Here is a 22,480-nt window from a genome sequence, read left to right on the forward strand (position 1 = left end):
GCGCCCCCCCCCCGGCACGTTGGGAATGGTTCGGCCCCACCTGTTCCCCCCCTCCCTCCTCGCAGAATGGTTCCGCCCCGCCCACCTGGCCCCGCGCCCCGCGGTGGTGCGGCCCGCCGCTCCGCCTAGCCTGCTGGCTCCGCCGCGCCGCCGCCTCGACTCCTCATTGGTCGGCGGGCTGGAAGGGGTGGAGAGCCGCGTTTCGATTGGCCTCCGGGCCGCGGGGGGCGGGGCGGTGGGGCCCCGGCCGGTGGGGCGGGTTGCGTTGCGCTGCGCGGCGGTAGGGTCTGCGGCCGTGGGGAGGCAGGAAAATGGCGCTGACGCAGGGGACCAAGCGGAAAGTCTGCTACTACTACGATGGTGCGGAGCGGTGGGGAGCGGGATGGGGGGGCTGCGGGGGGGATGGGAAGGGGCTTGGGGTCATGGTTTGTGTGAGATGGGGGCTGGGCTGGGGGGGGCATAGGGGCGAAAGGGGTCCGCGCGAGGTGGGTCTGCAGGCTGTGCTGGGCCGCCGGGCGGGAGGAGGGGCGGCGCTGGGGGCTGTGGGGAGCGGGGGGGGAGGGGAAGAGCTTGGAGGGGTTTGGGGGGTTCGGGGCTGCAGCGGGGCGTTGGGTGCCGGGGGGAACTGGAGTGAGGGATATGGGGGCAGGGAAGGGGGCTGGGGGGGCTTTGGGGGCTGGGAAGGGAGCAGGGCGGCTCTGAGAGGTTTGGGGGGGAGGGGCTGCGAGGGGAGGAAGGGGCTCTGCTGGAGCTCCCGCTGGGGTCAGCGGTGTCTTCGTAGAGTGCGGGACGGGACGGGGGGCACTGGGGGCACAGCGCTGGTGTGGCCTTGCTGGGGGCTGCCTTTGCTGTTCTCTGCCCTTCAGGACGCTGAGAGCTCTGCTTTCTGGCTTTTTAATCTTCCCTCTGGGGTGGGGGAGGAGCCGGGCGTTACAGCCAGCTGCCTCGGGCGCTTTCCCCACTGGCACCGTGGCAGAGAGCACAGCTCATCCCCCTGGGTGCGTTCACAGCCCCCTCCCCTTTGGAGGGTGGCCTCAGTGATGCTCGGGTTTTTGTTAGGCTCTGGGATTGCTTTGTGCAAAAGGTATTGTGCAGTTCTCTGTTTTGTTGCAGTTTTCAGTCTATGAAGTCAAATAAAAACTTTATTGCTGTTTTTTTTTTTTTCTTTTTCCCTGGTAAGTGGATGTATTCCTTGCTGAAGCAATAAAGTGAGCTCTTCTAAACTGCTTTCTGCATTGGGCAGGTAGTGAGGGCTCTCATTTCTTCTGAGAAGTGAACACGAGCAGTAGGACTGCGTCCTGTGGTGCTGGCCCTGTGACTTCAGGGAGGCAGGGTGAGGAAGAGGGGATCAGAGCAGCAGAGCTGCCTGAATTCAGCACGCAGTCTGCCTCTGGAACACCCATCATCTGAAAGTGCAGTGGGGTGCTGGAGCCCTGGGCTCAGTCAGGCCCGGTTTAAGCACCAGAGTGCTTGCAGGAAGTGGCAGGGTGCTGTATATGCGCAAGCAGTGCGCATGTGGAAGAACTCTCGATGTCCAAACTTCTCCCTCCTTTGTATCTAATGTGTTCACAAGGATACTTTCCACTCTGTGAACAAGCTAACATCCTTCAAGGCATGAGATGATGTTTTAAACACAAAATAAATGATCGTCTTGCTGTGAACGCTAAGCAGAACGATATCCTTCCGGTCTTTATTGCATGGTAACAAAATGAAGTTAGTGTCATTCCCCCTTGTCTGTAGCTGCCCTCACCCATTTACTCTGCAGTGAGGTTTTAGTGCCTTGTTTCCACTGCTCTTTTATGAGGGGCTGGCAAACATTCACAGGGGGAAGTGTGCTTTATTTGTCACGGAAGGCGTAATGTGCACTTGTGGGTGGGTGGCTTGTTAGGGTCTTTGTTGCATAGAGAGTGAAAGCAGAGCAGCCTGGTGCAGTGGTTCATGAAGGGAGGTCCTGGCATAAATTTCAGAAGAAGGAAACTGCAGGAGGTCATTGCCTGAGCTGTGGGAGAGGGTCTGGATTGGGTGGGGAAAAAGAAATCTTGTGTGGCAGGGGTCGTTCATGGCCATGCTGAGTTGCGCTGGGGCTGTGTGCAAGGGTTTGAACTGCAAGAATGGGAAATTCTCTTTTGTTGGCTCCAACGTGGGGCTTTGCTCAACCCCAGCAGACAGGAAGAGGTCTCTGCTGAATTCTCACTCTTATCATGCAGCCATTAGTGCACCCGAGCTCCGTGCTGTGCGGCAGGGCTTGTGGTGAGGCACGTCGGGGGTCTCGCTACAGCCCGAGGTAAAGAAGGGAGGCAATCATTTTTCAAAGCTTTGTGTAGTTTTGTGTTTGTATTTCCTAGGTAGGGTTTTGAGCACCCCTAACCGTTTCCAAAAGCTTAACATACCCTGGTTTTGCTGTAGGGTTTTGGTGCGGGCAAAACCCACCACTGTAGCATCACGCAGGCAAAACTCCGGCAGCAGAATGGTTTGGGTGTGGGGTTTGCATCTCTTCAGTGGAAGGGGGCTGGTGCCCAGTGCAGGAGGCATTACAGCTGTGTGCTGTGAGGAAGTAGCAGTTTCTCCTGTATGTTAAGATTGGTGATGAAATATTAATGCTCCCAGCTGAGTCACCGGCCAGACCGGGTTGGGTCTCTCGCTTCCTAAACTGATGGGGAGCTGTAAAACTATGTGAATGACTTCGTTTGATTTCTTAGCAAAATGAGGCTTGTGCAGCATTGCTGCTGCGTGTGGCTGTGTGCATTCCCAGCTTTTGGCAGAGCTGCTCATTGCCCCGTCTGGCAGGGGACAGAAATCTGAAAGTTAAATTGTGTGGAAAACACCACGGGAATTTGTGCCCTGGGAGAGCAGGGAAAAACGGGTGGGAGATAGCAGCAGGAATTCAGCTTTCACCAGATGGAAGGATGTGTGCACAGGGAGCTGACCTGGGGGGTGTACCTGCAAGGTGCGACTGCCTGACAATTAACCTGGTGCTGTGGAGTGAAGGATTTCCAAAGGATTTCAGGCAGCAATAAGGGATGAGAAGAATGGGAGCTGTGAAGCTGTGCTGTGATTTGCTTATTGACAGAATTAGCAGCTTTGAGTCTCACGTCTGCTGGGCACACAGTAGTAAACTGAGGCAAAGTGGCTACGTGTGCTGGGTGATGAGTCACTGTCTGAGCTGGGATTAAACTCGTGTGCCTCCTGGCTTGCAGGTTTCTGCTCAGAGAGCTTCGAGTTTCTCAGGGAAGCTCTGTGAGTGTGAGGTCCCATCGTGGAGCCAAACCCAGGGGAAGGAGGTTGGAGAGCTGTCCTTCGCTAAGTGAGGACCAGCAGACGTGGTGCCCAACCTGCTGCTGCCAGGAAGGCTGGAGCTGCTCCAACTTCACAGCGTTGTCGGCTGCTCACGTTCAGCTGGGTTGCCTTCCCCAGATCGGCCATGGAAATCCTCCGTGTTGGCCATGCCCTGGTGTCCATAAGTCGCTCTTGTCTGGCTCTGGGATGAAGCTTTCTGATGGTGCAGATGCACGTGCAGACCCTTCCCCCTGTGAACAGATGGGCTGCTGCTGGGCACACAAAATGACAGATGTGGTTTGAGTGGTTGGATTTGAAGCAGTTCGTGTTTTTGCCTGCTGTAACAAAATCCTTTCTGTCCCCAGGTGATGTTGGAAACTATTATTATGGCCAGGGACACCCCATGAAGCCCCACAGGATCCGGATGACCCACAACCTACTGCTGAACTACGGCCTTTACAGGAAGATGGAGATATATGTAAGTGTGATGAGGATAAAGGCCTTGGGGTACTTGTCAGTTGCAGTTTTGGTGCTTCAAGCTCCTAAGTTCTCTGTCAACAAGGCAAAGAGGAAAGTAAGAAGGATTAAGTGGTTGTGTTGACATATTTCTGCTGCATTCTGATTTCTTGCAGTGAGATGAGATGTTCTTTGCTCCAGATAAGCCTTGGAGTCTGAAAAATTGGTTTTCTCTCTGTAGCTTAAATATTTTCTTTGCCTAGATATGTGGTATGTTCCAGTCTGCAGTAATGGCTTCTTTGCCTTTGAAAATCAGTTTCTCTTGTCTGGTGCTGCTGCTCCATTTATTTGTTTTATTATTTTTGCTGTTTCTGGGAGTAAATGTGAGACTGGAGATGGGATGTGGGGAGGGCAGCGTTCCCAACCAAGCCCTGTGTCCTTGCAGCGCCCTCACAAGGCGAACGCGGAGGAGATGACCAAGTACCACAGCGACGACTACATCAAGTTCCTGAGATCCATCCGCCCAGACAACATGTCTGAGTACAGCAAGCAGATGCAAAGATGTAAGCTGTGCGCGTGGGGCTGCGGTTCCTGTCGGTGCCGTGTTGTGTTCTGGGGGTCCTGGGTGAGCTTTAGGAGCTCAGGATGAAGAGAGCAGGAGGAGCCCTCAGGACCTGCATTTCTGCAGATTTTCTGTCCTGTTTACCTGTTAAATCAAGGATTTGAAAACGAGTCCCTCGAGCCGGAGTGGCTCCTGAGCTGAGGAGAGCCTCTGACCCAAAATGGTCTTCTCTGATCTCGTGCTTTAGTGGAAGTTCTGAATTATCTTCGTGACTTGGAGATTATTGAACTCCCTTTATGAGCTTTATTTGCTGCAATTGCTTATTTCATAACTGAAGGTCTCAGGGTGGGACAAGGCTGTGTGTTTTTAAATTTAGTTTTCATTTTTAAAAAGAGGCTCATCAAAATCTTTGGGAACTCTGAAGGATTTTCAGAGCTACAATAGCTTGGAAGGGGGGAGGTTTGAGATGCATGATGGTTCCTGTGCTTTGTGTTAGAATGTTCTTTTTTTGTGAGATAATCTACTCCTCTAACCTCTGCAGTCCATGGAAGTGCTCAGGATCTCTTGGCAGCTTTAATGCTGCAGAAACATTTTTTTTGGTCTGTCTTAAACTCTGAGGTGATGTTTTGTGTCAGGTCATAAAGGCAAAAAGAGGGGGAAGGCTCAGGGTTCTTTTAAACATTATTTTGATCAAGTACACTGCTTGCCTTGAGAGCAGGAAAAAAGACAAAAGCCCACAGGATTCGTTTATGTCAGATGGGATTTCCAAATTGAAAGAAATGCGAGACTCGAGCCTGAAGTGAGGGCACTTGAAAATCTGGTATTAGCTGAAAGGGACAGATGTTTGGGCACAAGCACGTAATAGGAATGAATACACAAGTAATATACACTGAAAGACCTCCTGCAGTAAATAATTTGGCTTAATATACCGAAGTATATATTTACACAAACTGAACTGTTTACCCCTGGAGCTGATACGGCTCATGAACACCCACTCTGCTCTCTGGTAGTCAACGTCTTCTCTACTGTATTTCCACAGAACTATTTTGAACTGAAGGAGGCAAAGTATGAAAATTAATCTTAAACACACAGAGGGCAGATCTTTTATTCAGCAGGGAAAATAAGCCCCTGCCTTTCTTTTCTTGCTAAGAACAAGCTTCTGCCTGGCTAAAAACTGGCACGAGAGGCTCAGAGCAGAGATGAGTGGTGAAGGAGACAAGGTCAGCACTCCTGGGCACGGTGGCAGGGCTCTGCAGCCTGCTTGGTGCTTCACCTTTCCTTTTGAGAAAGGATGGGGCTGTGATTTCCGCAGGGATGCTTCCCCTTTCCTGCTGGATTCTCTGTCAGATAAAAGCTCCTCACCTACCTGCTGTAAGGAGGAGGGAGTATCCGTGCCTCACATCTTGCACCTGAGCTTTATGCCTGCAGCCAAGGGGTTGAGCCCAGTTATTAACAATGCTCTCTAGCAGTCCTGGCTGCTTTCAGTCTCCTGGTGAGAAGAAGCTCATCTGGCTTACGTTTATGCAGCAGCTCTTCCTGTTTTTGCCAGGATAGCAGAGGGAAGCCCTCAAATACTGTCAGCACTGCCCACAGAGTTCTGAGGGGCAGTAAAGGTAATCAACAGTTAGTTTTCTTACATCATTTTGCTGAGTCCTGCGTGAGGGCTTGGAGAGACTGTTCTGTAACTTACAGGGCAGGAAGTTCAGCTTGTTGCCATGGAAAGCGTGCAGAAATCGACGACTTCAGTTCTCCTCACTTAACTTGGAAATCCTAGATTAGTTGCTCAGAGGTTGCAGTTTCCTACGCCCTGCTGCAGCCCTCAGAATCTGGGAACAATTGCTTCCTTCTGGGATCTTGCTGGGCATTGTCCTTTTCAGAACCCCTGTCCTGCACTGAGTGCCATTATCCTGCTCCTCCTGAAGGCTGCGTGCTGCTGAGCACCTCATGCTGCAAGATCTGCGCGGTTTGTGCCTTTCTCATTAAACACAGGGGAAAAAAAAGAGATGTAACACAAGCCTGCTGTTGGCGTGTTTAATGGCGAGGGGTGCCGCCTCCGTGCCGCACAGCGCGTGCACGGCCCTGCAGAGCAGCACCAGCTGCCATAGAGCCGAGCGCGGGGCCGGGCGGCTCCCCGGCTCAGCAGCTCCCCCTGCGCGCTCCTGTCCGAGGCGCTGGCTGCTTCCCGCCTCCCTCGGAGCCCGCTAGGTGGCGCGCTGTCCTGCCGCAGCGCCGGGCCCGAGCTGGGAGCGTCCTTCCCACAGCGCCGCCTTCCTGCCGTGCCGGCCTGCTGGGGTGCTGTCGTTGTTCAGGCGATTAAAGCTTCTCTGCTCGTTGTTTTTTGAAGCTTCACCATTCCTTTGTGGCTCGGTCTTACTGATTCTTATGTGTTCTTTTCAAGTTAACGTCGGGGAGGACTGCCCTGTGTTCGATGGGCTGTTTGAGTTCTGTCAGCTCTCTGCTGGAGGCTCAGTTGGTAAGCTCAGCATCGTGTGCTCTTCTAAGCAGATGTGTATAAAGTTGTTCTGCCTGAGAAAGTGGTTTGTTGGAGGTGGGGGAGCCCTGTGAACCTATTCCTGACGTCCTTAGGTTGAGATTTCTCCCCGTGCTGGAATTCCAGCCTTGCATGTTGTTTGTTAAGCAAATCTTTATTGCTCTGAGCTGCTTTGATGACTCTGCATAGGTGACAGATAGACCTAATGATTAAAAAAATGATGTGAGCTGCACAGAAAAAAGAAAAAAAAAGAGATAAAAAATGTTGCTTTGTGTGGGTGCCAACTAAAAAGCCAAAAAAAGTTACTTTTTCTTTCTTTTTAACAGAAAGCCAATTGTCTCTGGCCCTGAGGCAAGAGCTGGGACATTTAAAGTACTTTGTTGCAAGAAGTCGTGGTGCTGCAGGGCTGTGTTACTGTGCATCTGCGTAGAGCTGTGTGGCTACTGCTCCCACAGTGACATCTAAAATCTCCATTTCCTGTCACAGCTCAGCAGTACCTACAAGTGCTGACTGCAGCACTCTTATGTTGTTTCTTGACATAGCTGTGCTTTGTGATCCCAAGATTGTATACAACAGAATGTATCCCTTGTTTTGATCCTTGGAGACTTGCAGAATTGCAGAGAGTTTATGAAGGAGGCAGGGGGAGAGGATGCTCTTTGTCTGAATGCATATTCAGTGACTGCCCTAAGTATACATTGGGTAAAAGCTTTCCTTGAAGTTCTGTTGTTTGGCACGTTGGGAATTCTAGGCTGCCCTCAGGTGTGGCCTGGGCTAGAAAGCAGTGCATTGTTTGTGCAGATTTGTGCTCTGAGGCGTGAGTGGGGGAAGCAGTCAGAAGTGTGTGCATGCGAAACAGAGGCTGCGTTTCTCTTCCCTTTCCTTTGTTTGTTTGTTGAGACATCCAGTGTTTAAATGCTGGGACTTGGGCTGGTGCCCAAAAGCACAATGATGGGATGACAGGAGACCTGTGCTTCACCCCGAGGCTCTGCCATTGGTCCTTTGCCCTCGTGCTAACATTCTGTGATTCTTCTCCCACCAGCCAGCGCTGTGAAGCTGAACAAGCAGCAGACAGATATTGCTGTGAATTGGGCAGGAGGCCTTCACCACGCCAAGAAGTCGGAGGCTTCTGGCTTCTGTTATGTCAACGATATTGTCCTGGCTATCTTGGAGCTCTTGAAGTAGGTGCAGTCCTCTGAGTCTTTGTCACTTCCCAGTCTGTTGTTATTGTTGCTTTTTTTTAGCTGTATTTTCCAGGGAGGTCTTAATCAGCCGTATTTTTGGGTTGCAGTACCTCTGTGCAGAGGGGTTTGTCTAACCATGGCACTGTGCAGGAAGCAGAAGGCTTGGAGCATTTTGTAGTTGCTCTTTGGCCCTTCTCCTCTGTCAAGAGAAGGGTGCACAGCTGTAAGATGTGTCTGTCTGCTGCTTACCACCCTGGTGGCTGTTGGCTCCAGGCAGACCTCAGTGAGAGGCTTGGACATAAAAATGTAGACTCCATTGGCTGGATCCGAATAAACTGAGTCAAGCCTGCCTTCAGAGATCAGCTGCAGCAGTAAAAGGCGCTTTGTGGCGCAGGGATTCTGTTCCACTGCTGAGCAAAGCATGTGTCCATTCTCCACGCTTCTTTTGCACCAGAAAGACAACTACTGTGCAGCCTGGGAATCTGTGCAGGGTTCTTTGCCCACTTCCCATTTGCTCTGGGCGCGCTCTGAAGAAATGCAGCATTTTGACTCCTTTCTGATCCTAGGTATCACCAGAGGGTCCTGTATATCGACATTGATATTCACCATGGAGATGGTGTGGAGGAAGCCTTCTACACCACCGACCGAGTGATGACAGTGTCCTTTCACAAGTATGGAGAGTACTTCCCTGGAACAGGGGACCTGCGGGTGAGAGTGAAACCTTAGCAGAAATGTGATCACTTTCTTCTATTTGCTGTCATGCTAATTGGGCTAAATCCACCGCTCTGTAGCTCCTTTTAGAGGGTGAAAGTATATGTGGCAACTGGCTTGGCTCTTAGAGAGGATGCTTTGTTCCTATGAGCTTGGCCTGTGCAGTAATAAAATAGTAATAGATCTGTGGTAATAAAATCAAGGCTTAGATATCAGCCTTCTGATGGCATCTTGGTCACTTCAGCAACTTCCAGTGTACACAGGCTTTCTGGTGAAAGTTTGTCAGCAGTTTATCTGCTCTAGTATGTGTTGGTGCATCTTGCTGACGTTTCCAACAGTGATGGTAGTGGGTTCTTCTTCCCTGAGCAGAGGCCAAATGCTTCCACTTCTGCCAAATACGTCGCTGTTGGACTCAGCTGGCTCTTGCCTTCTTACACCATGGCAGCATCCAGCCACAAGAGCTTATGCTTACATTCAGATTACACCAGCAGACTCCTGGACTTCTGTTCATAGTTTGCAGTGCAGTTTGTGGTGACCTTGTGCTCTGTCCTGTCTTTCTCTCTAACAGGACATTGGTGCAGGCAAAGGCAAGTACTATGCTGTCAACTATCCCCTCCGGGATGGGATTGATGATGAGTCCTATGAGGCAATATTCAAGCCGGTGAGTGCTGAGTGATTCTTTGTGCATCGTGCTTTGTTGCTGGGTGGCTCGTGGAGCCATTCTTCAGGGAGACTCAGGCTGCTGTTGTAAGATTCCTCAGTGGCTGTGTTCCTCCCTTACAATTGCAGCCTGTCATCAGTAAGTTTTTCTTGGTGAGAGACTCAGTGTCACCAGTATGTGAGAGCCAGCAGCTGTGGGAACACTGGGGATGTCTTCATGTCACTTGCTGGATGTTACTGTGTTGCTGTGACGCTGTCCTGTGGAGAAAGTGTAACAATGGGTTTCTTGTTTAGGTGATATCTAAAGTGATGGAGACATTCCAGCCTAGTGCAGTTGTCCTGCAGTGTGGGTCAGATTCTCTGTCTGGAGACAGGCTGGGTTGTTTTAATCTGACCATCAAAGGTAAGAATACAGTGTTTCCATCAAAGCAGTGGGGCTGGGTCTGTGATGCCGAGTAGCCAGAACTGTACAGCAGAGTTCCTGTGTTAAATTGGCGTAAATCATCTTAGTGCTTTTCACTGAAAAGTTTGTCTTTGTGCCTTGGGGCTCTCACCTTTTTCCCCGCTGCCTTTGCTGCAGGTCATGCCAAGTGCGTGGAGTTTGTCAAAAGTTTTAATTTGCCCATGCTGATGCTGGGGGGAGGCGGCTACACGATCCGCAACGTGGCCAGGTGCTGGACCTACGAGACTGCTGTGGCTTTGGACACTGAGATCCCAAATGGTAACTTTCCCCTGGAGCCTTTGAGGCAAGATAAGGGACAGTGACTGCCTAGAGACAGGGCTGAGGGAGGTGGAGTCAGGAACCATAAGATGTTTCATTAGCTTTTGTCTGTTATTGTGGAAGAGCTTTTTGGGCCCATGGTTTGCAGTAGTTGCTCTTGTTTGTGTCATAGCCCTGTAGTTTTCTCCTCCATCAGGAGATACCCACAGTCCTGCTGTGTGCTGAGACGAGGCGACCTTCTGCTGCAAACTTTTGTGCACACTGATAGCATTTAACTGCCACGTAAGCTCAGACTGCCCTGTTGCTAAGCCGTCCGTTTTGATCTGGGTCTGGCTATGAAATGGTCAGCTCCTGCCCGTAGGAAAATGCAGCTGTGCTCTTATTTAGCTCTGAAATCAGCTGTGTATGAGGCATTTCATTGCTGGTCCAGAGGTGATTTGATTTTTGTTCTATTTCAACTTGTCTGCAGAACTCCCATATAATGACTATTTTGAGTACTTCGGACCAGACTTTAAGCTGCACATCAGTCCCTCAAACATGACGAACCAGAATACCAATGAGTATCTCGAGAAGATCAAGTAAGTCTTTGCCCTTCCCCACAAGGCTGGCGCCCTTTACTGGCTAAACACAAACGATTCCTTTCCTGGCTGGCTCTAGGCAGCGTCTCTTTGAGAACCTGCGCATGCTGCCTCATGCCCCTGGCGTCCAGATGCAGCCAATTCCTGAGGATGCTGTTCAGGAAGACAGTGGAGATGAAGAGGAAGAGGATCCTGAGAAGCGCATTTCAAGTACGTGCTTGCCTCTGGCGTGGCTGCTTTGCACTGCTGGGAAGTGTGCTGTGCAGGGCCTGTGCCAAAGCTGAACGGGGTCGGATTGCTGGAGAGGCATGGAGGCACTGAACTGAAATGCCTTAGGAAAGAGGGAAGGATGTTTGACTGAGATGGACCTCAGTTCAGGGGTTCTTCAGTTTGAATCTGAGCGTAGTTCGGATGGGTTTTGTAAGATCAGGCAATGATGTGAGCTGCAGCACTGGTGGAGTTCTTCTGCCTGGGAGCGTTTTTGCCAGTTTCCATAAGGAAGAACACAGGCATTCGTGTGAGGATTTAAACAGTTCTGTGGCAGGGGTGCTGTGATGGATTACCTTCTGGGAGGCTATCAGGTGTCCCAGAAGTTGCTGCCTCAGTGAAAATGCTGGTCGTTATCCAGATTGGCCGAAGGCCCTCAGGTCTGGCAGTCAGATTCTCTCAGTGCGAGGTTGGTTAACCTGCTCCTGCTGTCAAGTCTAAACATCACACTGCCTCTGATCCGCGTCCCACACGTGAGCTTAGAGGAAGCAAAAGCAGTCAGGAGCAGTGAGTCAAAAGGCACGGCAGGTAGATGAGGTGTTTGTTGCGATCTCACTGTGAGTTATGTGGGTTTATTGGCTCCTTCCCATGTGTGTGGATGTGCACAGAGGGTTCATCTCCAAGCATTCGTGTGCTCTGTCTTCTGACCTCTTCTCCCCTTCGCTCTCAGTCCGCAATTCTGATAAGAGAATATCCTGTGATGAAGAATTCTCTGACTCTGAAGATGAAGGGGAAGGAGGGCGCAAAAATGTTGCTAACTTTAAGAAGGCCAAGCGTGTGAAAACAGAAGAGGAAAAAGAGGAGGAGGAGAAGAAGGGTGAGCACGAGAGCTGTGGCTGGAAGCCCTCCTGGCTCTGTAGAGCGTTGCCTGATGTACGATTTCCTACTGCTCTTCCATGCCTTCTTTTTTTCTTTTTTTTTTCTTAGATGAGAAAGAAGAGGAAAAAGCAAAAGAGGAGAAAGCCGAACCCAAGGGGTGAGCCCACGTCCCGTTAACTGCCTGAGTTTGTATTTCCCTGTGCATTTCCCCCTGCCCCTGGTGGGGTGCTGCACAGCTTCTGGGGTTGGAGAAGAGGCATGGTAGTTTGGATGGCTTGTCATGGGCTCTTAACAGGGGGAGTCAGCGTGGCAGGGGCAGCACTCCTGATACAGCTCTGAGAGCCTCCAAAGAATAGGGCTGAAAATACTAGGTATTCTGTAAGGTGTCACTGCTCTTAAAGGGAGGTTGACACCAGAGCACGTGGAGTGTTACCAGGGTAGAGCATCTCAGTGGCATTTTTATGGCTACAGCTTGTGGTGCAGCCTGAGCTGCTTGTTTCAACCGAATTTTCCACTGCTTCCTCCCACAGGGTGAAGGAAGAGACAAAATCCACCTAAGATGGCTGCAGCTGGACAGTACCTGTCAGTGCACAGTTATCGTAGGCTAGCTTCTCTGGTTGCCTCCCATTCCACAGGATTTATATTTTATATATGTTTCTGTATATATTTCTATATAAATATATAAATGACTCGAGGACTGTAAATTATTCCTTGCTGCACTCTGCTGGGAGCAGACAGGGAGGACTCTGCAGAGTAGAGAGACCCGCACTGCCCAGGATTGGTGACTGGGAAGCTTCACTCTTTGCCTTCCACTGCCTCCTTAGTGTGTCTTTGAAAAAGAATCCCTTCCTTTCTTTGCTCTCCTCTGAAGTAACCACCCTTGAAAATGAGTAATTTAAGTAGAAGTAGTATCTGCATTTCAGGTTAGGTGGAAGGATGGCCATGAAACTTTTTTTCCCTTCTTTTCCTTTCTCTTTCATTTTATTTTATTTTATTTTTTTTTTGTGGGAGATAAGAATTCCCAAATTAAGCCTGTGAGAGACTGAGTGTTCCTTTGGTCTTCAGTCTGATTCCACCATGGCAAGTAACTGCAAGCTGGTGCCGCTTCTCAGGGTCAAATAGTGCAGTTTTTGAGCAGAGTTGGCCACCTCCCTGCAGCAAACTTGTGGAAGGAGGTGAAGCAGCTTACAAGCAGATCAGAAAATGGCATGAGCGAATCTGCCCCAGAGCCCTGCAGGTTTAGAGCTGGGAAATGCAGAGTGCAGATCAGCTGCTGTGGTGGCAGATGCTTTCCAGGACGTGGCAGATCTCGGTGGCGTGGCAGCGCTGCGCGTTGCAAGCAGGAGAAGGGATGGAATCTCTGTGTGCTTGTTTCCTACAGCTGTGCCCCTCGTTGCAGGGGGAGGTGAGTTTCTGCCCCCCTGGCTGCCTGCTTCACTCCGCTTCTGCCCTCAGCTCCACGTGCTGTAATTGCTTCTCAGTACGGATCTGTGAGCGAGCTGAAAGCACAGCAGGATGGGACAGACGGACAGAGCCCAGCTGCTGCCTCTGCTCCTCGTGTGTCACTCATAGGAACTCTGAAGCAGGCGTGTTTTCAAGGAACCTTTCCTCTCTTTGCTCTCAAGGCCAGTGAATGCGGAGAACCTTTTTATCAGCAGTCTGAGCTGTTATCTGTACGAGGAAACAGCAGATGGGGCTCTGTACGTTTTTATAACTACTCCTCTTCCTACTCCCACACGTTATCTCACACCCAAAGGTCCTTTGTGATCGGAGCTGGCCTTTCTCACACCTTGCTTTGTACGGCTGAGCTGAGAGGAGCGTTCCATGAGGTGCTGCGCTGAGCTCCAGCTTTGCAGAAGTTTTGCAGGCAGTTCTGACTCGCTGCTCTCCTTTCTCAGGGGGATTCCTCTGTCCATCAGAGGGTCTGTACCTCCCACGGAGCGCTGCAGGTGGTTTCAACTCTAATAATGCTGCTAACTTAACACAGGTTGTTTTTAAAATATTTTATTTTTTTAAGTGCTTCTTTTTTCCCCCTTTTCCACCGTAAGTTTTGTAGTCTCTTGGAACCTGAGTGACATCTCACTCCTGCTCTTCAGTGTTTGTATGTGAAGCGAGAGAGATCAGTGTATCTTTGTGTCTCGGGGAGGGGGGGGGGAAATATATTGTGGTTTTTTAAAGATGCTTTTATTTTAAATTTTGAGAATCTTTGTAATAAAACGTACATTTCTACAGTTGGTCTGAGTTTGCACTGCTTTCTGCACGGGGTAATTCACAGTGTGGGGCAGGAGGAGCCTCCCCTTCCTTCAGGAGGGCCGTGGATGTTTTGGTGAAGCTGAAGCGTTGTGCAGAGCGCTGCACGCGGCTCCTTTTGGAGGTGCTGACATTGCCCTTTGATTTCCTTGACTTCCACACCAGCCTTCAGCCCTCCCCACCCCTCTGCACCGAAGTCCTGCACGTTCTCTGCTCGCTCCCAGCGCTCTGTGCCGTTCATCGCTCGGTTCCCTCCCACGGTGCTTTGTGTGCTGCCAGCGCTGCGCTGCCTGCTGCTCTGAAGGCGACGTTGATCTGGAGGGGGAATCCTAGGTTAAGGAAAAGGAGCTGTGTGTTTTCTTCTTGCATGAGCCTGTTTGGGTTTTGGGTTTTGTAATCTGTTGTTTAGTTAATTAGAAAAAAATCATTAAACGAGCAGCGTGATTTTGCATCGCGTGCTGAAACGCACGGGAAAGGCTCGTGAGCCCAGGCTGCTGTAAGGAGAGGAGGAGGAAAAGCCTCGATGCCGCAGCCCCTCGCTGCCGCAGCGCTGCCCCAGGGGCCGCAGCTCGCGCTCAGCCCCCCTGCGAGCAGCCGCTTCCCCTCGCGCTCGTCGCTCCGTGCTCCACGCCGACGCGCGGCTGCAGCCCTTCTCCCTCCCGGGCTGCTTTAAAATGGCTGCCACGGCTGCACGGCCGCAGCTCCCGCAGCCCCGCGGCTCAGCCGGGCGCACGGAGCGCAGCGGAAACAGCGGCTGACAAAGCGCAGCGCCCGCACGGCACGCGCCCGGCTCTCATCCCTCCCTCCGCCATCGGCGGGGATGAATCCCTCCTGCGCGCAGCGTCTGCTGCCGATAGGAGGACGCGCTGCACGCAGACATTTTGGCTCTTATCTCTACTCGAGGGCTGCGGCTCGGCACCGCCATCCCTTCCCTGCCTGCGAACCCCGCTCCTCGCTTCCCCCCGGCCCCTCGCCCCCCGTAGGGCAGATTTGGAGCAGGGCCTTTGGAGCCGCGGGATGCCGAGCAGAGGAGCTGCTGCCTTTGGGCTGCGGCATTGGGGCAGAGCGCGGCTCCGTGGCGCGGAGCTCGGCAGCACCCGCTGCGCCCCATCGGGCGGAGATGTCGGCACGTCACTTCTGTCACCGTCGGACACGGTTTGGGATCTCACACCCGAAGAGCTCACCGGAATTCACAGCAGGGAATTCCTCCAGCAGCCCGCCTGGGTTGCCCTGATGAGAAGGGGCCCCTCCGCCCCCAGCAGAGCCCATCCAGCCCCGCGATCGCAGCACGGAGCCACGAGCCCCCAGAGGCAGCGATCGGTGCTGAGGAAATCCTTTGTGACCACAGCTCTGCATCTGCTGTGAGTCAATTAGCGAGAGCAGGGCAATTAACGCAGCAGCTGCTGAGCTCCATAAGCAACTGCTGCCCTCCCCGTGTGGGACAAGAAGGACTCGAGCTCCCCCGTGAAGGGATCACCATTTATTCCTTTCAAATGTTACAATAGAACCCATACAGCCTTTTTTTTTTTTTTTTTTTTTTTTTTTTTCTTTTCTTCCTTCAGAAGTTAGAAAATCGCAAATCGTGTGTTTTGGCCATTAAAAAAATTATTTACAGAGGAAACAGCATCGCTTCACATTATACAGCGGGCAGCGCCCTCCCTCCACCCGGCCCCAGCAGTTCCCCCCTGGAAGCAGAATTAAACACAGCGGACTTACAAAGCGTTACGGATTTTAAGCCAAAAGTAAAGACTTTATAAAAAAAAAAAACAACAAAAACAAAATCAACCCAACCAACAACCAACCTAAGCAGATTAGCTCTTAAACCACTCGGTTTCTATAAAAAGCGAGAAATACTTTAAATGAAGGCAGAACCGGGGGTGTAAACGGAGAGAAAGGATCCGAGCAGTCCGCGTTGCGGGGCTCCGGGCTCCTACAGACTGTAAATTCCAGTTCTGGCCACGGGCGGTGGATGCGGGCTGCAGCTGTCGGGGCTCGGCAGCTCCGAGCGGCGCCGGGGGCGGGGAGGAGGGCCTGGCGGGGGGAGCTGTCAGTTGAGCGTCGGCTGGGCGGTGCGGGAACGGCAGAGTCCGTGCGCGGGGTCGCAGGGCCGAAGGGACAAGAAGTCTTAGGGGAGCGCGGGGCTCTACTCCCCCTTCTGCTCCGCCGCCGCCGCGGGCTCAGCCGCCGTGGGCTCGGGGGGCTGCTGGGCGGCGGCCGCGTCCCCCCGGTTCTCCGCGGGCGGCTTCTCCTCCTCCGCGCCGTGCCCTCCGTCGGGCCCCTTGGGCTCGGCCCCGCTCTGCCCCTCGCCGCTCCGCTCCTCCTGGGGGGCGGCTCCGCCCGCGGGGTCCTCCTCGGCTTTGGGCTCCGCTTTGCTCTGCTCCTCCGTGGGTGAGGACGCGGCGGAGTCCCCGTCGTCTTTCTTGTTCTTCCGAAAGGAGATCCCGCTCAGCTTGAAGGATTTCTTGAAGGAGAACTTCTTCTTCTTCTTGGGGGTGTCTTTGGGGGCCGCGGCACCTTCGGGCTTCGCCTCCCCGCCGTCCGCGGGCGGTGCCGGCTCGATGGTGTCCTCACCGCCCGCCCCGCCCGTGCCGTCCTCCCGGGGGGGTTCGGCGGAGCCGGCGCCGTTGAGGGGCGTCGGGTCACCCCCCGCTTTGGGCGTCATGTCCCCGTTGAGCCGCACGTGGCCGTTCTCCTGCGGGAGCAGCGCGGCGTTAGGCACGGCCGGGACCCCCAGCCCGAATCCCTCAGCCGCGGGGCCGCCGAACCGATGCGCGGGGGGACATGGGGTCCCACCTGGAGGGGGTCCCCGCGCTGCCACCGGGCGGCGCCCGTGCTCCGTCCCCGCTCATTCCCACCCCCGGGGCGCGGCCGCGGACGGAGCCCCGCGCGGTACCGGGGCGCGGGGGGGGGGGGGCGGGGGGGGCCGCCCCGCGCGGGGGGCCCCCCCCGCGCTCACCCCCCCCCCCCCCCCCCCTCCCCATCCTTCCTTTCTTCCTTCTTTCCCCCCCCCCCCCCCCCCACCGCTGCCGCCTTTGTCCGCCCGCCCCCACGGGGCCCCCGCCGCTCCCTACCTGCCCGTTGGCTTTGGAGGGCTCAGTGACGGCTGCGTGCCCCCCCGGCGGGTCGCTGCCCTCCGCCTTGGCCGCCTTCGAGCCCTGGCTGCCCATGGTGCGGCGCGGACCCCCCCACCCCCCGCCGCGGCGGTGCGAGCGGCGCCGAGAGGCAGTGGGCAGAGCCCCCCGCCGCCGCCGTAATAAAGAGCGGGGAGAGGGCGGGACGCTGCGCCGAGACCGCCCCGGGGGCGGGGGACACGGCTGAGCCACCGCCCCGGTGGGGTCGGAGGTGCTTGACGGCCGCCAGCAGCCCCCGACGGGGGGGGGGGGGGGGAAGGGGAGCGGGGATGACTCTTGGAGGGTCCCCTCTTGTCACAGCTCCGTCGCCCCCCAGGACGGCCCCATCACCTTCTTGTCGTGTCCCCACCGTCCCGGGGCGCCGCTCCCCCCCCCGGCCCCATCTGCCCCTCCGGAAGTTCCCTCTGGGAACGGTACCAGAAGTTACACCCCAGCTCCCCCCATACGACCCGGTGGTTTTATTTTTTGCTTTCTTTCCCTTTTCTCGTTTCCCGGAAATGGGCAGTTTAGGAGAAGAGTGACGAAAGTGATGTCCACCAGGTCAGTCCCCTGCAGTGCACCATGGCCACAATCAAAGCACCAGAGCAGAACTGGGCTGGCACAGATTGGGGCCCTGCAGTGCTTTGGGCAGGGCACCCCCGGGTGCTCAGCTCGCTTGGCATGCAGGCATTGTGGTTCTGACAGGGGGTCCCCGAAGTGTGATGGTGGGGCCACAGCTGTGTGGTGAACCAAAGCTGCACCAGAGCCCCCAGAGACGGGGAGAGCCCCTGGCACCAAGATGCAAGAAACAGACCCAGCACCCAACCCCAGCTCCCAGTCCCAACCCCAGCACCCAATCCCAGTCCCGAGACCCCAGCCCCCAACCCCAGCTGCACCCCGCAGCATCAAGGCCACCATCTCCAGGGGGTGGAAAAGAAAACAATGTGCCGCTGTTGCCTCCACCAACAAGGTCATGTTTTGTCTCCAGCCTCCCTCCTCCCCCCGGCGCACATCATCTCTGTGCAAATTTTCTCTGTTCATTAAAACAGGCAGCATCTTCCTGATTGACTTTTGGGTGCCAGTTGATGAAGCCTTCAGCCAGTCACCGGGCAGCTGCTGCTGCTGGAGCCATCTGGGGGCTGCAGGGAACGCAGGAAGCCTCAAAGGGGCTGCACAGCATTCCAATTCTTGGGTTTTGAGCCCAGGGAGGCTGCTCGCTTTGGGCTGAGCCCGTTGAATCAGAGCCTGAACACATTGAGCCTCGTGGCGTTTGTTCTCCAGCTCCAGCTCAGTGCCCATCAGGGAGCACAGCCCCCAAATGGAGCACCCCGGTCCTGACCTGTCTGCTCCCACCATGGAGGGTTGGAGGAGCTGTGAGGCCATTCCGGGGGTGACCAGGATGGGGTCTCAGGGTTGGGGCTGCTGACCATCTCTGCTGTGTTTTGGTGGAGGGGAGGAAACGCTTCTCAGCGCCGCTGCCCTGCCATCGGAGCGCAGAACTGAAGGGGTGGGAGGTGATGCTCAGTGTGACCGCAGGTCGCAGCGCAGCCCCCCTTCAGCACCAGAAGAAAGGCAGAAAATCCCACCTGTGCTTTCCTGGTGGCTTTCATCTCAGCAGCACACGTTGCTCTCAGCCCCATCTCTCCTTGAAATCCTCTTTCTCCTGCAAAGCTGTGGCACAAACTGAGCCCGAGAGCCCCGTGCCACCTCCTGGGCATTGAGAATCAGTGAGGATTTGCAGATTATGGGGCAGTTTGCTCCCCAGCAGATGGACAGGCAGCCAAATCTGTCTGCTCCTGCCCAGAGGGCCTCGGGAAGGAGAGATCTTCGCTGATGTTATTTTCCACTTTCCAGACCTACTTAAACCTCTTGCTGGTTATTAATTTAGGTGCTAAGCACTGACAGCCGCAGGAGGGGGCATCCCCACCCCACAGAGTGCCCCCACCCCGCTCACCCCAACACCAACTGTCACGGACCAATGGATCAGGGAGCACTCGCTCACCCTGCGGCCCTTAGTGGGGCCCCACCAACAGGGGCAGCCAATGGTGCTGGGAATCAAGCAGAGGGATTTCCATATTGATTTATAAATAGTGAAGGAATTAGCTAATTAGAGCTCTTCTGGGGGGAGAATTCCAGCAGGCAGAGCGCAGAGGGACAGGGATGGCTGCTGTCAGTGCTGTGCATCCATGGCTGCAATGAGTTCATGGGGTGGGCTGTGGGCTGCTGCACCGTGTGTGCCCTCGTGTCACTGCGTGTCACCACGTCTGCGTGCTCCCCAGCTCTCAATGCCCGGCCCACAGGGCTGTATCCAGATACAGGAGAAAAAGCTGCCTGGTGTGGATCAGGGGACTTCAGGGGGAGGGGGTCAGCGTGGACAGGAGGGGGAGGTGGTGATGAGGGCTTTTCTGTCCCTCCTATGAGCAGACATCTGCCACCTCCAAACCTGTGACCTGCTGCTGGGTCACTGCCGAGCCCCCGCCTGCTGCCTGCAGGGAATAGGGGTCCTGGGCCCTAGCGGGGGTCTGCTCAGGGCCTTCCATTACTGTCGTCCCACCCTGGGTGACCGCATCCCCTTGTTCTGTGCTGTGGGGATGGGTCTCTGCTGCTCTCCCAGAGCCGGTTCCGAATCTGTCCTGCCCTGGGAAATGCTCCAGCCCTGGAGGCTGCAGCGAGGTGCTGACTTCCCATAGAAACACATAAAAGGGCCCGTTCTTGTATTTGCCAGAGGCCCGTCATTTTTGGTTGTGAAGATCCCATGGCAACCAGTGCCTTGTGTAACTGCGTCTTCTATTTCTGGGGCTGCTTTTCACTTTGCTGACACCCTCCTCGCATCCCCCCGTCCTGCCGTACCCCATTTCCCATTTCCCATTTCCCACTCCCCATTTCCTGGGATCGCAGCTCTGGACGGGCAGCACAGCTGTGCCCATCACAGCACACATCCCCACAGCCACCCCTCTCAAGTCCCAACCATTGGGGGCAGATTAAGGGCTCACCAACCCTGAGCCACGGGTGCCCATTTGGCCATGCGATGAGCGCAGGGTGCCACCAGCTTTGTGTGGAGGGGGAAGGCTGAGTCCCGATGGAGGGTGGCTGAGAGCAGGGCCTGAGCCGAGAGTGCGCTTCAGAGCTCCGTCCTCACTGGAAGGGAAGTTTATAATGGAAACAAAAGCATCTCTCTGTCCAAGCGCAGCTTTTCCCATCCCGTTTCCTCCGGAGGTGCCCGCAGCCAGCAGTGCGGTGAGGAAGCTGGAGGTGGTGCTGGGTCCAACCCCGCCACGGGGACCAGAGTGGGGTTGTGGTGCAGCCCCCGTCTGGGCTCGGCTCCCCATCTCTCCCCACCCGTGCCCGAAGGGATCCTGGAGTGGGGTGGTGGTGCCCACAGTGCCACCATCCCTATGGATCCCTATGGGGTCCTGCATGCAACTGGCATGGACTGAGCACAGGCACGGCAGCACAGGTCCTGTACATCCCGTACAAACGCAGCCCCCTTTCCCATCCTGCCACCACCAGTGCAGACCCCAAGGCCGACCCTCGGTCTCGGCAGATGACTGCTGCACCCCCGGGGATGGACGGCGGTGACCGGGCCGGGGACAGGAAAGCAGCGCCGGGATGCTGCAGTCCCTGCCCCCAGCGCTGGCGATGTATGGGCCCCTTTCTCCCGGGCAGTCAATGTGTCTTTTTGTTGCGCTGCTGGGTTTTGATGCCTGCGAGCAGGGACAGACAATACGTCGCATTGTTCCCTTTCAGCAACATCTGACGGCCGGGCAGAGAGAGGCCGGGGAGGCGTGGGGGAAGGGCTGCGGGGCTGCGGGGCTGTAAGATGTGGGGCTGCGGGGCTGCTCGCAGCGAGGGACGGGCAGCTGCAGCGCTGTGATGCGGCTGTCGGTGCATTTCTTGGTGCAGCCCCGGGTGCAATTCCCAGCACAGCAGCGCTGGGGGGGACGGGAGCTCGATCCTCTGGGCAGCTGCGGGAGGAGCGCGGTGGGAAAACACACGGGCAGCTGGGATCGTCCGCAACTTTCCATCAGAAATCCCCTCCTTCCCCGATCCCCTGCTGTCCCCGCCTGGATTGCTTCGTTGCCAGGAGCAGAATTCCCCTCCGCCACAGAGCAGAACCGATAGAGCTCCCGGGGCCGCGGATCGGGCTCTGCCCGTGGGCCCGCGGCATCCGGAGACCCCGGTGTGAGGCGAGGGGGGGGGGGGGGCCGCGGGGGGGCGGGGCCCCTCGGGGCGCCCAGTCTGCCGGCGCCCCCCGCGCCCCCCGCCCACCGCCACGGCTCCGAACAAAGACGCCGGGATGGGGCCGGCGGCCGCGGGCCGGGGTCGGGTGTCGGGTGGGGGCCGCGGCGGTGCCGGGGGCTGCAGGGTCCTCCCCGCCCCCATCCGCGCTGCACCGCAGATGCATTTCGCCCAGACTTGCATGGCCGTAACCATGGCAACCGCTGCTCGGCGGCGGCGGCATCCCAACGGGGATGGGGGCGGAGGGCTGAGCGGGGACGGGGGGGAGGAGAACGAGGACGGGGTTGTGGCGCTGTGACGGCTCTGCTGCTGCGGGGCGGGCGTCCCGCTGGGTCGCATCGCTGGGACAGGAGCAGGGGACACAGAGCCGTCGCGACTGTACAGCGTGGCGCGGCTTCGCCCCGCGATCGGGTTCAGCCCATCCCGGCGGGGCTGCCGGCGCCCGTCGCGCTGCAAACCCCGCGTGTCCGTCCCGCGGCACAGTGCGCAGCGGCGGCGCGGTGGGGAGCGGCCCCATTCTCCCCTTTATCGGCCCCGGCTGTTTGCAGTCTCGCAGCCGTCCCATCCCGCCTTTGTCCCCACGTTAACCTTCAACCACGCAGCCCTCCTGCAGCCGCACCCGCAGCCCCGCACACCGCGATCCCGCAGCTCAGTGCTACACACGGGCAGCGCCATCAGGGCGCGCAGCGCGGTGGGGGTGGGGTGGGGTGGGTCTGCCTGCATCCCTCCGATTTCAGCTGCAACCAATTCCCGGAGCTGCTGGGGGTCGGAGGGGACGCTGAGCTCCGGGAGCTGCGGTGACGCTGCACGGTTTGGCCCCTCGCGCTGCTCCACACCCCGCGCAGCTCCGCCGCTCCCACGGCTTTGGCAGCGGAGCAGCTCAGCTGGAGAGAGAAAAGCCTCCAGTGCTGGAGTGACCCACTAACCTCTTCTCCTGAAAAATGCATGAAATGCAGCCTGCTGCCTCCAGGGACACGCACACACGCTCACGTGCACTGGGGCGTCGCAGCATCACAGCGCTCACTGTGCGCACTGGGGAGGGCTGAGCACCGCCCGGCCCCACTCTGGATTCGGGGTGCCTGTGGGGTGTCTGCTCACCCTCCCTTCGCTGCTGCCGGGCACCCTGAGCAGCCCTGCTCTGCAGAGGGCCCGGCAGGAT

The 22,480-nt window shown here is 55.9% G+C and overlaps 2 protein-coding genes across 2 annotated transcripts; one reads left to right on the forward strand and one right to left on the reverse strand.

Moving 5' to 3' along the window:
* Positions 1-248: 248 nt before the first annotated feature.
* HDAC1 (histone deacetylase 1) lies at positions 249-13,953 on the forward strand. Its single transcript, XM_042885145.1, has 14 exons — positions 249-360; positions 3,642-3,754; positions 4,178-4,295; positions 6,693-6,767; positions 7,825-7,963; positions 8,533-8,674; positions 9,246-9,338; positions 9,632-9,740; positions 9,918-10,058; positions 10,528-10,636; positions 10,716-10,846; positions 11,574-11,720; positions 11,831-11,879; positions 12,253-13,953. Exons 1-14 carry the CDS (start codon positions 312-314, stop codon positions 12,278-12,280), a joined length of 1,443 nt encoding a protein of 480 aa, XP_042741079.1. The 5' UTR covers positions 249-311; the 3' UTR covers positions 12,281-13,953.
* A 1,479-nt stretch (positions 13,954-15,432) lies between these two features.
* MARCKSL1 (MARCKS like 1) lies at positions 15,433-17,142 on the reverse strand. The gene is made up of 2 exons (XM_042885158.1): positions 17,044-17,142; positions 15,433-16,664 (listed from the first exon to the last, which is right to left on the reverse strand). Exons 1-2 carry the CDS (start codon positions 17,137-17,139, stop codon positions 16,116-16,118), a joined length of 645 nt encoding a protein of 214 aa, XP_042741092.1. The 5' UTR covers positions 17,140-17,142; the 3' UTR covers positions 15,433-16,115.
* Between the last annotated feature and the right edge of the window lie 5,338 nt (positions 17,143-22,480).

Source organism: Lagopus leucura, unplaced genomic scaffold (genome assembly GCF_019238085.1).
Source record: "Lagopus leucura isolate 7727_CA_CO unplaced genomic scaffold, USGS_WTPT01 Super-Scaffold_100048, whole genome shotgun sequence".
NCBI lineage: Eukaryota > Metazoa > Chordata > Aves > Galliformes > Phasianidae > Lagopus > Lagopus leucura.

Coding starts and splice junctions, on each gene's coding strand:
- HDAC1 (XM_042885145.1), top strand. CDS start 312: ATGGCGCTGACGCAGGGGACCAAGCGGAAAGTCTGCTACTACTACGAT. Junction 6,768..7,824: donor CTCTGCTGGAGGCTCAGTTG/GTAAGCTCAGCA, acceptor TTCTCCCACCAG/CCAGCGCTGTGAAGCTGAAC. Junction 10,637..10,715: donor GAGTATCTCGAGAAGATCAA/GTAAGTCTTTGC, acceptor GGCTGGCTCTAG/GCAGCGTCTCTTTGAGAACC.
- MARCKSL1 (XM_042885158.1), bottom strand. CDS start 17,139: ATGGGCAGCCAGGGCTCGAAGGCGGCCAAGGCGGAGGGCAGCGACCCG. Junction 16,665..17,043: donor CCTCCAAAGCCAACGGGCAG/GTAGGGAGCGGC, acceptor CTGCTCCCGCAG/GAGAACGGCCACGTGCGGCT.